We start from the raw sequence: 16,222 nt of genomic DNA, 5'->3' as shown, positions 1-16,222 counted from the left end.
TTGGTTTTATGGATGTGTATCAGTATAGCAGTTAGTGATGAAAATCTATTGTTGTAATGGCTATCAGGAATCTTCTCATTTTTTTCAGATTGGGAATTGATTTGGCTTTAGTGGGACATAAAAGCTAGTGAGTGAAGCCAAGGGCTGTCTGTCTGTCTGTCTGTCTCTTTTTCTCTTTCTCTCTCTCTTTAATTAAACGTTTTAAAAATTAAAGATTATTAATATGATGACTCGCTTGAGTTCATGTTGAATGTTCTAGGTTCTATCAACCTAAAACCAACCATCTCCAAATACATTTTAGACTAGAGAGTTCTACTGCCTTATAATTTTCAGAGGTATCATGCAACTCCAGATAGTAGACTTCTTGTTTAAGCAGTTCAAATACACTTCTCTGTTCCAGTATTAAAATGTTTTTTAAACAGCTACATGCTGGGTAAAAACAAAAAAAGATACTTTCTATAGCACAAAGTAAACATCATCTTCACTAGTTTGGATTTAAATTCAATCCTTTATTGTCAATGCACAACGAGTAAAATAAAGACCAATTATTTTAACACAGATGTAGCCAATTGGTACCAATTTTATTTTGCTTTTTACTTTGCAAATTTCAAGACATATATGCATAGAAGCCAAATAAATAAAATAATTTTGCAGTCCCAGCTAGTACTGAACAACCTGTGCAATGTTCCTCAGACTTTTAAGGTGAACAGAATGATCCTATAGTGGTACTTAACCGTTTAATACTTATGTGATTGTGAAGCAGACATGAACATAATGCAGGAACAAGATCTACAGAAGAAACGTTCTATATGATTTTCTAGCATCGTTTTTATTTGCTTCCCTTTTATAAAGAAGCAAATTACAGTTGTCTATTGGAAAGATAATATAGGCTGCATGATCGTTACTATAATTATTGCCAAATAATAAGACATACCGTATTTATCGGCGTATAACACGCAGTTTTAAAACTAAAATTTGAAGCTTAAACCCTGCCTGCGTGTTATACGCCGATACTGCGTGTTATACGCCGGGTCCACTGTTCCCTCTAAGGTGCGCGGCCGCGCGGCCGCGCACATGGCAAGAAACCCCCGCGCAGAGGTTTCTAACTCCCGCGCAGAGGTTTCTTTCAAAGCAAACGTGGGGAAGTCCTTTGCAGGCAGCTAGAACTGGCTGCCTGCAAAGGACCTTCCCAAACTTGTTTCAGCGGCAGCTCTCAGCCTGGCGGCAGCGTCACACAGACTGTGGAAGGAGGGGGAGGAGGAGGGAAGCAAAGAGAGCTTTTACCGAGTCTGCACCCCACAGCCAGGACCGTCCTGGCGCCTCCAGCCGCGTTTCTTCCTGCAAAGCCCTTCTGGCGTCAAGCGGAACTCTCGGGTTGCCCGAAGGGCTTTGCAGGAAGAAACGCGGCTGGAGGCGCCAGGACGGTCCTGGCTGTGGGGCGCAGACTCGGTAAAAGCTCTCTTCGGTTCCCTCCTCCTCCCCCTCCTTCCACAGTCTGTTCCGCTTGACGCCAGAACTCCGCAAGAGTTCCGCTTGACGCCAGAAGGGCTTTGCAGGAAGAAACGCGGCGTTTCTTCCTGCAAAGCCCTTCTGGCGTCAAGCGGAACTCTCGGGTTGCCCGAAGGGCTTTGCAGGAAGAAACGCGGCTGGAGGCGCCAGGACGGTCCTGGCTGTGGGGCGCAGACCCGGTAAAAGCCTCTCTTTGGTTCCCTTCTCCTCCTCCTCCTCCTCCTCCTCCTCCTCCTCCTTCTTTCTGGAGCCCCTTCCTCAAAGATTTGGTACCAAAGCAATGGCGGTGAGGAAGTTGTGTCTTTTGGATTTTGCACTGTTGTCTTTTTAATGGTTCTCAGACTGGTTGAACCTTTAGCAGCTGGGGTGATATTCTTTACTGTTAAGGTTACAATTGGATGTGTTGGACAAATCTTAAAAGATGAAACTTTTATTAAAACGTTTGACTTAACTAAAAACGTCTTCCTTTTTCTTCTTCTTCTTAAATATGATTTATTTATTTATTTTTACTTCAGAAGTTTGATGACCGTTGTACAAACTAATCCAACCTAAATGTAGAGGAGGAGAAGAAGGGGGGGGGATTTAAAAAGAGCAGAGGAAAAAGAAAAGAAAGCATGAAGAAAACATAAAGAAAGGGATGGGAGGGAGGGAAGGAAGGAAGGCACTTTATGTTGAAACAGAAAATATTATATAAGGAAGAAAATGGAAATAACTTTTTGCTCAAAGAGGTGTTTTTTCATTTCATATTTGCCTTTTAAGAGGAGTTAATGTTATAATTCATGTTCTAATGTTATAAATTTTAATCCAACATTAAGTTCCGAGCTTCCAAGTCATTTATTTTTAATGAAAAAAATTTTTACTCAAATTTTTGTGTTAAAATGGGGGATGCGTGTTATACGCCGGTGCGTGTTATACGCCGATAAATACGGTATATGTTTATATATACTGATGTAGCCAGCAAAATTTTACACCTCTTTTAATGAACCAAGCTTATATCCCGAGTACTTAAGAATTCATTAGAAATAAATTTTATTTTTAATAAACAATTTTTAATACAGTATATTGATACTGTCTTTGTGATGGATAGATTTGAAACAACACTTTGAAAGTTATGAAACAGCCTTATTTTCTCATAGTTCTTAGCAAAATGTAGAAGGTTATTGTTCCATAAGTTACAGAAGACATAAAATGTGTTGATTTATTCCCAGAACTGCTTTAACTTCTTACATTTTGGATCTTGCATCTGTTCTTAATTAACTTTATAAACACTTGAAGGCATTTGAAGTTCACAGTCCAATATGATTCTTGATCATAAAATATGTTTAAACAGTGCAGATAGTGCTAATGAGCTGCATCCAAATTTGTCAACTGAACTTTAGTCTATGCTAGGAAACCCTAATAAGTAGATGACTCGCTGATGGTTCAATAATTCTAGCTATGCTGTGATAAAAAAGAGAACATTTTATCTGAACAAAGAATGTTTGTCATGTAAGCAGAAGCATGTTAATCTTTGCTGATAAACAATTCTTCTCCAAATTAATGGAAGCATGTTTATGATGATTATAATTTTGTAAGATTTCAGTTTCCCATCAACTAGAAAGGGGAAAAATGGAACTAGTGTTAAAGCAACATTTATTGTGTTCATAGGATGAAGTTTAAAATATGTCACTACAACATTACAGTGTTTTATATTCCATGGGGATGATAAACAACTGACACGAGTGACGTCGAGGTGGCCACACCCATTCTGCCCACGCCCCCATGCCCCCCGAGGTCAAACACAATCCTGATGCAGCCCTCAATGAAATAGAGTTTGCCACCCCTGGTCTAAAGCATAATATCCTATCCTGAGTCCACATAGTAAGGCAAAAGGCATGAACCAACAACCCAGATTTAAAAAATCAGCCAAGAATACTTAAAAGCAGACAACAGCACAGCTTAGAGTTCAGTCAACAAAGTGCAATATACAAACTAGTCAGGCCCAGAGAAGAGTCAAAAGTTTGTAACAATATTAAGTAAGGTTTGGAGTTAAGGGACAAAATTCTTTCAGGATTTGACTGCCTCCAGACAGAGTCTTAATTGCTGCAAGTTCAAATATTGGACTCTTCAGTAGTTATATTCTATAGTACCCAGTGGTGGGTTGCTTATCCCGTTCCAACCGGTTCGGTTGGAACGGGGCCAGCGGCGTCCTCGTGCACGTGCGCAGTTCACGCATGCGTCTTAGTGCCTGCGCGATGCTCCAGCTGCTCGTGGAAAATTGTGCAGGCGCTGTATGTGCCATGCGCCCGCGTGGAAGCGCAGAAGCCTTCAAAGACCAGTAAGGAGGGCGGGCGGGTGGGCCCTTTGCCGTTCCCAGAAGTTACTTACTTCCGGGTTCGCCGACCAACCGGTTCGCGGGGACCGCCGCGAACTGGTTGAAACCCACCCCTGATAGTACCTTGAACCAAAGGGGTTATTTCAAGCAGTTAAGCATTTCATTGTTTCTACCCTTTGGCTCTATATGCAGTAGTGTCACAAGTTTCCCCAAATTTGAGAAACCAACCTTGGACTTTAATTTCTCCAGGATTGGACAGATGAGAATAGTGGAAGATAAATCTACTGATGTCTCAGTGTTAGGCTTTGGTGCCACCAAATCTTAAGATTCCTTGCTCTTTCCCTTTCTAACTCTTTTTTCAATAGACAGAAATTTATCCAGACAGCGTTAACTTTTGTTTTATTAAAATATAGATATTGGCCAAAACTTCTATCATGAAAAATGATTAATTTGAATTTAAAAGGTAGCATAGTATGCTGTATATATATACTTCATGGTATATTCTTGTAAAATTGATCCTGACAGATCAGTATTATTGTCTGGGAATGCCAGAACCATTTATAAGTAATCAAGAATTGTATCATTTTTATGTGTCATTCTTTAACAGCTGTAAAGGGTTTTTAGATTCCGTTATACTCAGTTAAAACCATTCTGTTGAAGGGTTACAATGAACAAAGTGGTTTTTTTTTTCTTTTGACTGGCTCTTGGCATTAAAACAATAGCTGAATTCAAACTGACTAAATAACTAATACTGTTGCTGTGACATGAAGTCTTTGCTTTTTTGAGATTAGTTTATACATAAAGCTACATTAAAAGAATATGGGGAGGATTGGTAGCATTAATTTAACTTGAGGGCATGGTTTGGTACTTTTTGATAGCTTTTTATTCTGAAATTTACAGTTTTTTAAAGACAAGCTAGATAGCAGTCTTTTAAAAAGGGAATAATCTGTTAAAAGTTCTGGATTAAAATTATTACTTTTGTGTATGTATATATGTGTGGATCTAACTAACTGCAGATATGTTCCAAAACCTTTAACATGATTTCTATTTCTCTGTTTTTTATTGTTATGGATCTACTTGGTTTTTTTCCTGGAATTCAAGATCTAATAATTAAATTCCAGGAGTTGAACAAAGGATGTGAATTAAAGGGCAGGAGTTGAACAAAGGATGTGAATTAAAACTTGACCCATTCGTACTTGGGATGACACGATCATGTTTCTTTTAGTTTCCTATAGTACTTTTTTTGGAAATGCACATATCACTCCTGGGACACATGAAGGAGAATAGAATGAACTGGCCCTAAACAGTTAAAGCACAAAAATGTTTTGTACATCCCTATTTTTAACATTTATTTTAGTATTTTAACTATAATTCACCTATTACAATTGGGGCTTTAATAATTTTGTGAGGGCAGCATAAAAAAATGAGGTCAGAAGCTATCATTGAGGACATTCTAGTGTGAACTATTTGTGGTCTTACCTACTATCTGTATGATCTTTATTAAATCATGGTATTGTACTCAAAAGACTGCTGCATTTACCCATAATGCTGACACAATTCTTTAAATTATGGTTGCTGGAACTGTTTGTGCTAGTAATGCAAACATAATGCAAAGCCACAATGGGGAGTTAATCCATTATTTTAACTAAACCCAAATAAATTACATCATATAGAAACGGGTTGTGTTATAATACTGACTTCTTGTCTAGTCAGCCAGTCTCAACATGAATGGACTTTGCATTGCAGTTCTAGAATTCAAAAAGTGTATCCTGTGGGCATACATAGCCCGCCAGGGCCTATTGTGTGATTACCAGAGCTCCCACATAAATGTTGAGTTTTCCTACTGTGTTATGTTTGGATTGGACGTCAAGTGTATTTTACGAAAAACACACAAAAATGAGTGATACTTTAAAGCGTGCCTCTTGACATAATACACAATCTCATGCAGTCCTCCAGGGTAATGTTCTGACTCCCTTCTCAGATAGTTTCTTATTCAGTAGCAAGCCTGATGATTAGCTAGTTGCTTAATTATGGCTAATGAAGAGCCAAATGGTCAAGGCTCTGGTCTAGTTACACAGTTGTAACTAAATATCTATCTATCTTAAAGGTAAGAATCTGGGATCTGGGTACTTGAGAGACCGCCTACTGCCAATTACCTCCACTCGACCAATTAGATCCCATAGATTAGGCCTCCTCCGAGTTCCATCTGCCGGTCAATGTCGACTGGCAACCACGCGGAGGAGAGCCTTCTCGATGGCAGCTCCGACCCTATGGAACGATCTCCCCATGGAGATTCGTACCCTCACCACCCTCCAGACCTTCCGCACAGCCCTTAAAACCTGGCTATCTCATCAGGCCTGGGGTTAAAGACTGTAACCCACCCGAATTGTATGAATGTTGTGCTTTTAATGATGTACTGTCTTATGTGTTAATCTGTTTGTTTTCCCCTCCTTTCGAATTGTAAGCCGCCCTGAGTCCCCCCAGGGAAAAGGGCGGCATATAAATAAACTACTCCATACTCCATACTACTATCAAGAATACAAAATTATGATTAAAAGATTGAAGGGAGCGGGGAGGGGGGGATCTACTATTAATCCCTCAACCAACTCAAGTGAAATACTTACGGTATCTTGCTCACTTGATGTAAGCTGCTAGCTCATATTTATATTTCTGTCTTTGTTTGCCATATAAATCCTAGTGATGAAGTATTACTTAATTATTTTCAGAAAAGCACTTCCTGGCAGAGTCTTGCATGGACAGATTTAAATACATAATCCTTCCTTCATGTGATTAGTGTATATTTGTAATTATCTTGTACATATCCATAAATAACTAAGACACTTGGATTGAAATTATAATTTGTGCAATTATAATTTGACTCAGTCTGTTCCTTAGAGTTTGTAAAACGAGAGAGAGAGAGAGAGAGAGAGAGAGAGAGAGAGAGAGAGAGAGAGAGAGAGAGAACTGCCTGCATCAAAAATATTTCTTAAGAATTTAGAGCGTATAACTCAATTTATACTGACATTAACTGAGTATAACATAAACTTAACAAATAAATAAATAAAAATAACATTTACACTAGAAAATAGTAGGCAGGTGGAATTGGGATTAGAGTTTTTTGCAACTGGATAGATGTGGATTGCAGATTTAGCAATCTCATTTTCATTTCATTTTTGTTCATTTCAATGGGTTTTGTTTGTTTTCTTAATTTATTTGGCAATACTTACGTAAAAGATTTCTACTTATTGTTCAGAGAGGTACCCAGAATTCAATTAAAGACAACTAGGAATATTGTATGACATACAGACCATAGTTAAATCAGATTTTATTGTAGTAGATATGATTTCTTCAAACACTGGCAATTTTTTTTTAAAAATAGTTATAAGGCAGCATCTAATAAAGTCAACAAAATCTGGATCTAGGAGCAGTTAAAATAAGAAAGAAATGCTTCTCCAATCTCAAATTTCAATGTTTGGTAAAAGAAATAGGATTGGAAAATATGAGAGTCTTGAAATAGGAGGGTGGGTCTTTGTGGATGTTTGTTTAAAGATATGATTTAGTGCCAGAATATTCAGGTTGCAGCTCATAAGGTTAAATAACTCTTCTGTTTCTTTCTAAGAACTTAAACTCATTTTATGATGAACTTACTTGAAACTGAAATTCTTTGCAGAATGTCCCCCCCAAATTTGTAATCAAAGGAGTAGAAATACATAAACCTGATAGAATGTTAGAAAAAGATAGTCTACAACAGTCAGTGGTGGGTTTCAAAAATTGTTTGAACCTACTCTGTGGGTGTGGCCTCCTTTGTGGGAGTGGCTTGCCGCCCATGAGACCGGATGGGAGTGGCTTGCCGCCCATGTGACCGGATATGAAGATGCCGACGACACTTGTCAGAACCACCTTAAATTACCTCACACACAGCACTGGCATGCATAAGAATATGATGTAAACTTGTTTTTTAAAAGGCATCTTTGGTTTGCGTTAAAACAACTTCAACACACGCAATGTTCTGATTGCACCACAAACACAGCAGTCATCCTTTCCTTTCCCAGAGGCACTGAGTTTCATAAATAGGAGCATGATAGTGTAGAATAATCATATCCAAAGACCAGTGGTGGGTTTCAAAATTTTTTGGAACCTCTTCTGTAGGTGTGGCCTGCTTTCCGGGTCCACTGGTGGAACCTCTTCTAACCGGTTCGGTAGATTTGACGAACCAGTTCTACCAAATAGGTGCGAACTGGTAGGAACCCACCTCTGACAACAGTGCTTCTCAACCTTAGTCCACCTGAAGATGCGTGGACTTCAACTCCCAGAGTTCCCCAGCCAGCACAGCTGGCTGGGGGATTCTGGGAATTGAAGTCCACGCATCTTCAGGTGACCAAGGTTGAGAAACACTGGTCTACACATGGCTAATTGTTCAAAAAGCCACTAACAAGTTGAGTCACTGTTGGGGATTTGATTGCATTTGTCAATATTAAAAACAAAAGTAAATTTGGACTTGTTGAACAACACACAACATGGAGCCTTATGTTCCTTTTATGTTTTGTTATGTTTGAAACAAAATGAATAAATAGTGATTAAAGGATGCTGTGCTTTGCACATAGATATCCATATCCTGAAACATTCTCAAGGAGAAAGGAGTCTCAAGTCTTTGTAAATTCTACTGCTATAATGAAGAGGCTAGAGAGAAAGTTGGCATTGTTTTGACACAAAACTTTTCCTACTGATATAGGCTGCCAGTTTCCCATAACAAACTTGTACAATAATTTGAGATTATCAAGTGTTTGGATTCATTCCGCTTTCTGTTGATTTGTGTGCTTTTATAAATACATGGCTTCAAAGTAGGGGGCCTTTCCATTCATGCTTTATATTATTGCATCAATTCAGCCTATTTTATAAAAAATATCTCCAGATAAATTGTGAAATGAGTTTCAAAGCTTAAAATGAGTTTCTTAAAATCCTAGTTATAATTTGTTTAAAAATCTATTTTTTTCTTAATCAAATATAAAAATATACCTTAGTAACAGATGTTCAGTGTTAAATTTAACAACGGAAAACATCATGTTTCAGTTATTGCTTGTTTCTTGAATGAAGTCTCTTATACAACTATTTCAATTTTGTTCTGCATTATAACCCATCCTATAAACAATTATAAAATGGCACCGATTCTATAATTACTTTATTCAGTAATAATAAATAATGTCTTGACATAAAAAGTGCAAGCCTACTATGGTTTTATAGGAAGAATAAAATAAGACTAGCTCCAAATGGGAAGGTTTTATGAAGGGATATGACCCCTTGAGGTAAGTCTAGTAAAGCATTTTTATATATTTTGTATGATTCAATTTTTTTCATGTATACTCTAAACTTGTAATAATATATTTTTAAAGAGCATATAGCACTTTTTACTCAAGCACAATTACCGTATATACTCGAGTATAGGCCGAACCGAATATAAGCCGAGGCACCTAATTTTACCACAAAAAACTGGAAAAGTTATTGACTCGAGTATAAGCCTAGGGTGGGAAATGCAGCAGCTACCGGTAAATTTCAAAAATAAAAATAGATACCAATAATGTTTTTGAATATTTATTTCAAAGAAAAACAGTAAACTAGCGGTGTATTCAATGAAATACTTCACTCACCTCATGATGCTGATGTCCCGCTGTGATGATGATGTCCCGTGCAGCCGCGGGAGCGATGTCCCGCCTCCTATGACACACGGCACAGTGATTCCTATCATTGGATCACTGTACCAGAGGAGGTGGGACATCGCTATGTGGCTGCTTGCCATAACAAGGAGGAGGTGGGACATCGTTGCAGAGCGGCAGGAGGGGGAGGAAGGGAAATCGTAAGACAGCCCTGCATTACATTAGAACGTGAGGAGGGGGGATGGTGCGGTGCGCGCTGCGCGGCAAACTGACACAGAGGGAGGGGAAACTCACAGGGGCACTGGGCCATTCACGAGTGTCACCCAGCGGCATGGCCCCGCCCCTTTTTCTCCTCCATTTCGGGCAAATTTTTCACTGACTCGAGTATAAGCCGAGTCGGCTTTTTTCAGCCCAAAAAGTGGGCTGAAAAACTAGGCTTATACTTGAGTATATACAGTAAACATTTTAAACCTTGAACAATTATTTTAAGCAGCTACCTTAGAAAAGCTTACTTGTTTCCTGATATTTATATTAGACATAGCTTGCATACTTCAAAATAGTAGTGGTGAACAAATAAAATCTTTGTAACGTGCATGGTTTCCTATACTTAAAACCTGAATAGAACTAATTCAGAGAACTCCATAAGGCTGTGATCACGCTGCTTACGAAAATCAGGCTTGAAGCTGAAAACCAAGATAAATTCACCTATCCAGTATTTTAAATTTCTTCCGTATGATGCACTTTCTAAACATAAAAATTGCTGCCCTGTACAGTTTGATGTCATCTGAAAAGAACCTAACATGTTAATTTTCATTTAGCCATTACAGCTTGTTAATATTTCTGTTTCCTTTTTCAGTTGATGAAGGGATGGTAAAGGAACTTGATCAAGTTCAGGTTCTCCATAAGAGGTCAGTTATGCCTTACAGGATGTATAGAAGGAATCGAAAAGGACCAAGCGATGAAGAAACTGTACAGCAATATGCAGCTCTCGTGGGACAGGCGTGTTCAGAGAGGATGTTGCTTTTTCGGAGCTGAATATTCATTCTGTATATGTTCCAGAATGATGTTTTATCCATACATATTACATATCTCTGCTTTTTTCTGTTGTTATGCCTATTGAATAAGCACTGTGTACCTTTTTTCTGCCTGGGAATGAACATGTTGACAAACTTTAGCATAAAACATTGATTTTGAGTCTTTATATTAAGGGCTTGTCAGAATATTACAATGACCAAGTTCATTAGTTTAAAGACCTTCTTACATTTTCAAATAAGTGAAGGGGAAAAATATAAAATTGAGTGGAACATTGGGGTGGGGGAAATCACATTTTGTAGGTATTTGGTAAAGATAATATTTAAAATCAACTAGGTGATGAACTATAAGTTGTTGTGAAATGTATAAATATTTCAGAAATTTTCTATTTTCTTTGACTACTATCAGATAATTTAATATTTTGTTCTAGTGTTATTTCAGAATTCAGTTAGCCAGATACTTGTAAGTAAGCAAAAGTTTTGCACTATGCTTCAGTGGGAAAACCCAACCTCTGTTTAGTAGAGTTGGTGACTAGGATTGCTATTATATCATATAATATAAAGCCATCTAATGTGTATCTATGCATTACATCTTTCAAATTATTCCCTTTTAGATGTTTGCTTTAAATAACATGTAATTGTATTGAAATAACCAGGAAGTTTGATGATTTAGGTGGTGTTTTTTTTTTGTAATTGACATTTTGGGAAAGGTTGAAGGCAAAATGTTTATCAAATTACCAAAGAAATTAATTTTAAAATGTAGATTAAAACATCCCATTTTTTTTGTATTCTTAATCATTATATCCATTGTAGTATTCAGAGAATATGCTTGCAATACACCATTAAAAAAATCCTTCATTTCACACTGAGCAATGTTTTAACTGAGTTTCAGAACTTTTGATGTTATCCATTCTGTATTTTAAGCTGTATTTTAAGCTGTAAAATACAAAGCTATGAAATTCAACATTCTGCACTCGGCTGATATTTTTCACACAACTTTGATCAATCTTTGTCTCATTATCTAATTCAGCAGGACAGCAGAACATAAAAACCCAGTTAATTGCCTAGATTTTGCCTGTAGTTTGGGATGTAATACCCTGTTTCAGATTCAGATTCAGATTCAGATTTAATTTATTTGTATGCCGCCCTTCTCCGGGAGGGACTCAGGGCGGTGAACAACTCAAAAGGGGAAAGGGGATACAAACACAATACACATAATTAAAATAGACAAGAGTCATACGGCCATACAAGTCGAGAGGGGAGGGGAACTCATCAACCCCAGGCCTGCCGGCACAGCCAGGTTTTGACGGCTTTCTGGAAGGCCTGGAGAGGGGTGAGGGTCCGAATCTCCGTGGGGAATTCATTCCAAAGGGCCGGAGCGGCAACAGAGAAGGCCCTCCCCCAGGTAGTAGCCAGATGGCATTGGCTGGTAGACGGAACCCGGAGGAGGCCGACCCTGTGCGATCTAACGGGTCTGTGGGAGGTAATTGGCAGAAGGCGGTCTCTCAAGTACCCAGGTGTTTCCCCCAAAATAAGACTTCCCCGGATAATGACCCCAATAGGCTTTTGAGCATGTGCACTAAAATAAGCTCTCTCCCAAAATTAAGCCTTCCCCTAAAATATTTAAATGCATGCGCAGCCAGCCCCTACCATTTCCTGGGGGGAACATGCACCATGCGCAGAATGGCCTCACAGAAGCTACTCCCACAAGCCTTAGCTACCACACCCCTTAATGGCGGCTTCAAAAAGAGGGGCAGGCCCACTGATGCTAGGGCTGGCAAGAGCCAGAAACAGAGGCAGAACTTCCAGCCCTCTCTTGATCAGCTCAGCTGCAGGCTGCAGTTAAGGGACCTTCTGCACCTCAAAAATAATAAGACCTCCCTGAAAATAAGGCCAAGTGTTTATTTCAGGGGTCAAAAGAAAATAAGACCCTGTCTTGTTTTTGGGAAAACATGATAATAGTATGCACGGAATCAGCCTTCTTTCAGAGACTCTTGCAAGCATATCGTAGTGCATGCTACGCCAAGGTGGCGCAGTGGTTAAATGCAGCACTGCAGGCTACTGCTAGATCAGCAGGTCAGCGGTTCAAATCTCACCGGCTCAGGGTTGACTCAGCCTTCCATCCTTCCGAGGTGGGTAAAATGAGGACCCAGATTGTTGGGGGCAATATGCTGACTCTCTGTAAACCGCTTAGAGAGGCCTGAAAGGCCTATGAAGCGGTATATAAGTCTACTGCTATTGCTATTGCTATTGCATGCTGTATGTTCACAGAAATGCATACATGTTTAGTTAAATATGCTGATATGTTGTCGGGTTGTAGTTTTGACATTATTAGCCATTATTTTGGGAAGAGGAAAAATCACACATTTTCTTAATTAATTCTTAATTTTATTCCTGCATCCACACAAGGTTTGGCATGATCATTGAACCTAGTACCAGCCAGTAACAGTGTGATCCAAGAACGTATGGATGCCCTATATGATTATTCTTGCCTTTGAAAGTAACATTTCTTTTTTTCTCTACATAGTTATTTTTACACCTGCAAATTTTACCCAGAATGAATTCCTTGTCTCTTGTAATTATTTTGAACGCTTTTCAGCTGTGGCTAAAATAAGATATATGTTTTTTGAAGTTGGGTCAGACTTAAGTCATACGTAGAATAAATTTACTGAAATCAATGCAGCATTAATCCCAATGCTGTTTTATTTTACAGATTACAGAATACAGTCTGATAGTATTTGATCTAGCATTTAGAATTTAAATAACATACCTTTAAATGTAAAATATAGGAAGTAAAATAAGTATTATTAAGGTAACATGTAACCTCACCTGGATTAATCTTGCGTGGATTTCATACTCAGAATTTCTGCTTGGAAGATTGACTGTATCTTTATTTCTCCCCAAACAACCAAAGGGCCCATTCTTTAGAGCAATTAGATAATTACAATTAGGCTGTGTCATTTTTATCCAATAAAAATAATTAACTACATATTCAATTGCCACTAGGGGGCACATTCCAACTTGAAAATCAGTAATATATTGTTTGCCATTCCAGCAGTATTCATTATCGTTCTGCATCTGGTTTCTCGCCACTTATTATTATTTTTTTAATCCTGGAAATCTTGATAAGGAAACCATTATTGGAGTCAACTTGTACGGTCATAAAATAGTGGAGAGTCAGTAGAATAAAAATATGTAATTGATATAAAAGCTAAATATTATTTTGTTTGAAGAAAACAACAAAAGTGTTTGAGCCACCAAAAGAACATTGAATGAAGCACGTCAATGATTTCAGGATTCAATGAATATAGTACTTCCATTCTCTTGCTGTTATGTATGCTTGTTCATTCAAGTATTTGAATTTTGTGCCACAGTAGTTCCCATTGATAAAAAGGAAAGCTGGGGTTTTCTTTTGGTGACATCTCTCTTCTGCTATTAGAGGAGTAACACTGAAACTGAAAAAGAGCATTCTCAGTAGTATCTTAATAAACAGATTATACATTAATGTGGTGGTTTGGGTCATCGTTGGCAAACTGGAATTGTTTCTGTGAACATGGAGTGATGATTTCAAAAAACTGCTCCTTATCTATATGAGGGATTCATGCTGACTTGGGGCGATAGAGGCTAGTAATAAAGCCATAATATAGAACAAAATTGTTCTGTTCCAATAAATATGCCTAAGGGATTATTTCCACCACTAAACTGCTGACAACGCATACAATTTACATCTCGTACTATTTGAAAACTAAAATGAAATAACTACTTCATAAACAGGAGTATGTTGGATTGGGGCCAGAATATCTGAAAGGCTGCTAATTCTTGTATGGGCCTGCTTGTAAAGTATGTAACACAGGATTATGATTCTGCTACTATGAAACTCCCAACAAAAAAGTCAGACCCCCCTTTTTGGAAATCTTTCAGTAGACATGCAACTGTGCCCCCTTCCCAAAATCAAATTTTATTAGTTGGTGAGGTATTTTAATTATTACTGCTCCATGTTTTAATTAAACTTTTTATTCTACTTTAAGTCTATTATAGACTTATACTTAAAAGTGTGTGAGAGATGTGTGTTTAGTGAAGAGTTATTATGTGCTGGAGGGCCAGCTTAAACAGAAAATCTATTTTTTTATCAAATGTTAACAAAAGATACAAGACCTGTCAAGACATTTAAATAAAAGCTATTATTTATTTTTACTTTACTCGAACAGAAAGATGAGAACTGCCAGCTAAGTAGTAATTTAACATGCGAAGTCCCCAATAAATGTTATTTTCCAAAAAGAATTTTGAAGGTGGAGGATTGGATATATCATTTGTCTTTCATAATTTCCATTAATGTTTTTCAAACAAGGTGGGTTACACATTACCCATTAATCAAAGCTGTTGCTCAAGTTGCAATATAACCTTTGTCCCCTCTTGCTCTTAAACAGAAAGCTATCAAGTGTACTCAGTATTTTGGTGAATTCCAAATATTAAAAAGCCATCAATTTGAAAATTTGCATTTAATGTGGGTAGGTGTTAAATATAAAAAACATTTCCACTAAATCTAGTCAAAATTACACACAGCCAGTATAACATAGGGTAATATGTTTTTAATCTCTAAATCTCATCGCTCAAATATCGAACTCAAAATGTATAGTCAGTACTCACTCTCAATGTAAAGCATTTGTCAAACAGAAATATTTTAAAGTGTGGATTTTAAACAATTTTTGTGAAAACAGGTCAAAAGGAAATGTTTAAAGTAAATGTGCTTGGGGTCTCCCTCCATACCAACAATATTCATAAATATATACTGTTGCTTTTTTTTCTGGTGCTTTGGAAATTATTCTTATACATTGTGAGATTACCTTGTGAGATTTGTAATTGTCCCAGTAAAGGAAAATTTGAACTGAAAACACTCATAAATGGATTGATATGTATTTTAGCAATAGTTAGACTTATATACCACTTCATAGGGCTTTCAGCCCTCTCTAAGCGGTTTACAGAGTCAGCATATTGCCCCCAACAACAATCCGGGTCCTCATTTTACCCACCTCGGAAGGATGGAAGGCTGAGTCAACCTTGAGCCTGGTGGGATTTGAACAGCTGAACTACTGAACTGCAGTCAGCTGAAGTAGCCTGCAGTGCTGCATTTAACCACTGCGCCACCTTGGCTTTATTGTCTACTATCATTATGTATATCTATATAGAATTGTAAGATGCTAAATCATGACAAATGTCCAAAACAAGGATACTTAAGAAAATCTATTGGATAGAAAGCTATGCTATTTTGAGTAAAATGTTCTAATGATGACTAGCAACTTCCTGGCACTTGAAAGTGTCATAATTTGTCCAATGGTGGAAACAGCATTTTTTTTTAAAAAAAGGCATAATTAAACAAAAACATCAAATCTTGTGAAATTCTTTGCCCAGTCTCCTTTCATGATTTTGTTATATTTTGTGAAAAGTAGTACTTTTATCATAAATGATTGATAAGAAAGTACATCATATCCATATCATATCAATAGCATTTTGCTATTTTTCTTACATAATATTATGAACCCTACATTTCCAAAAATAAGGATATTTCTGTGAATTACCCTGATGCTCAGGAATAATGATACTTTAAAATAAGGGATGGAGTTTCACATGATGGAAGATTGCCTCATGCCTGGAGTCTGGTCAGGGGTGAAATGCTACCGGTTCGGACCGGTTCACCCAAACCGGTAGTAAAAATGCTA

At 37.7% G+C, this 16,222-nt stretch overlaps 1 protein-coding gene across 4 annotated transcripts in view; it reads left to right on the top strand.

Annotated features, from left to right (window-relative positions):
* Nucleotides 1-11,469, top strand: part of ATE1 (arginyltransferase 1) — a 78,991-nt gene extending 67,522 nt beyond the window's left edge. For all 4 annotated transcript variants that reach the window (XM_087725915.1, XM_087725914.1, XM_087725913.1 and 1 more), the window contains one exon: nt 10,331-11,469. In XM_087725915.1, coding sequence (XP_087582041.1) covers nt 10,331-10,509 — 179 coding nt within the window. In that variant the 3' untranslated portion in view covers nt 10,510-11,469. The remainder of the gene's footprint in view (nt 1-10,330) is intronic.
* Nucleotides 11,470-16,222: the final 4,753 nt, after the last annotated feature.

This window comes from Thamnophis sirtalis, unplaced genomic scaffold (genome assembly GCF_051295495.1).
Source record: "Thamnophis sirtalis isolate CommonGarterSnake01/CBP01778 unplaced genomic scaffold, rThaSir2_p1.2 scaffold_11, whole genome shotgun sequence".
NCBI classification, from domain to species: domain Eukaryota; kingdom Metazoa; phylum Chordata; class Lepidosauria; order Squamata; family Natricidae; genus Thamnophis; species Thamnophis sirtalis.
The sequence above is the reverse complement of the archived record's forward strand: the minus strand, read 5'-3'. Positions and strand labels throughout refer to the sequence as shown.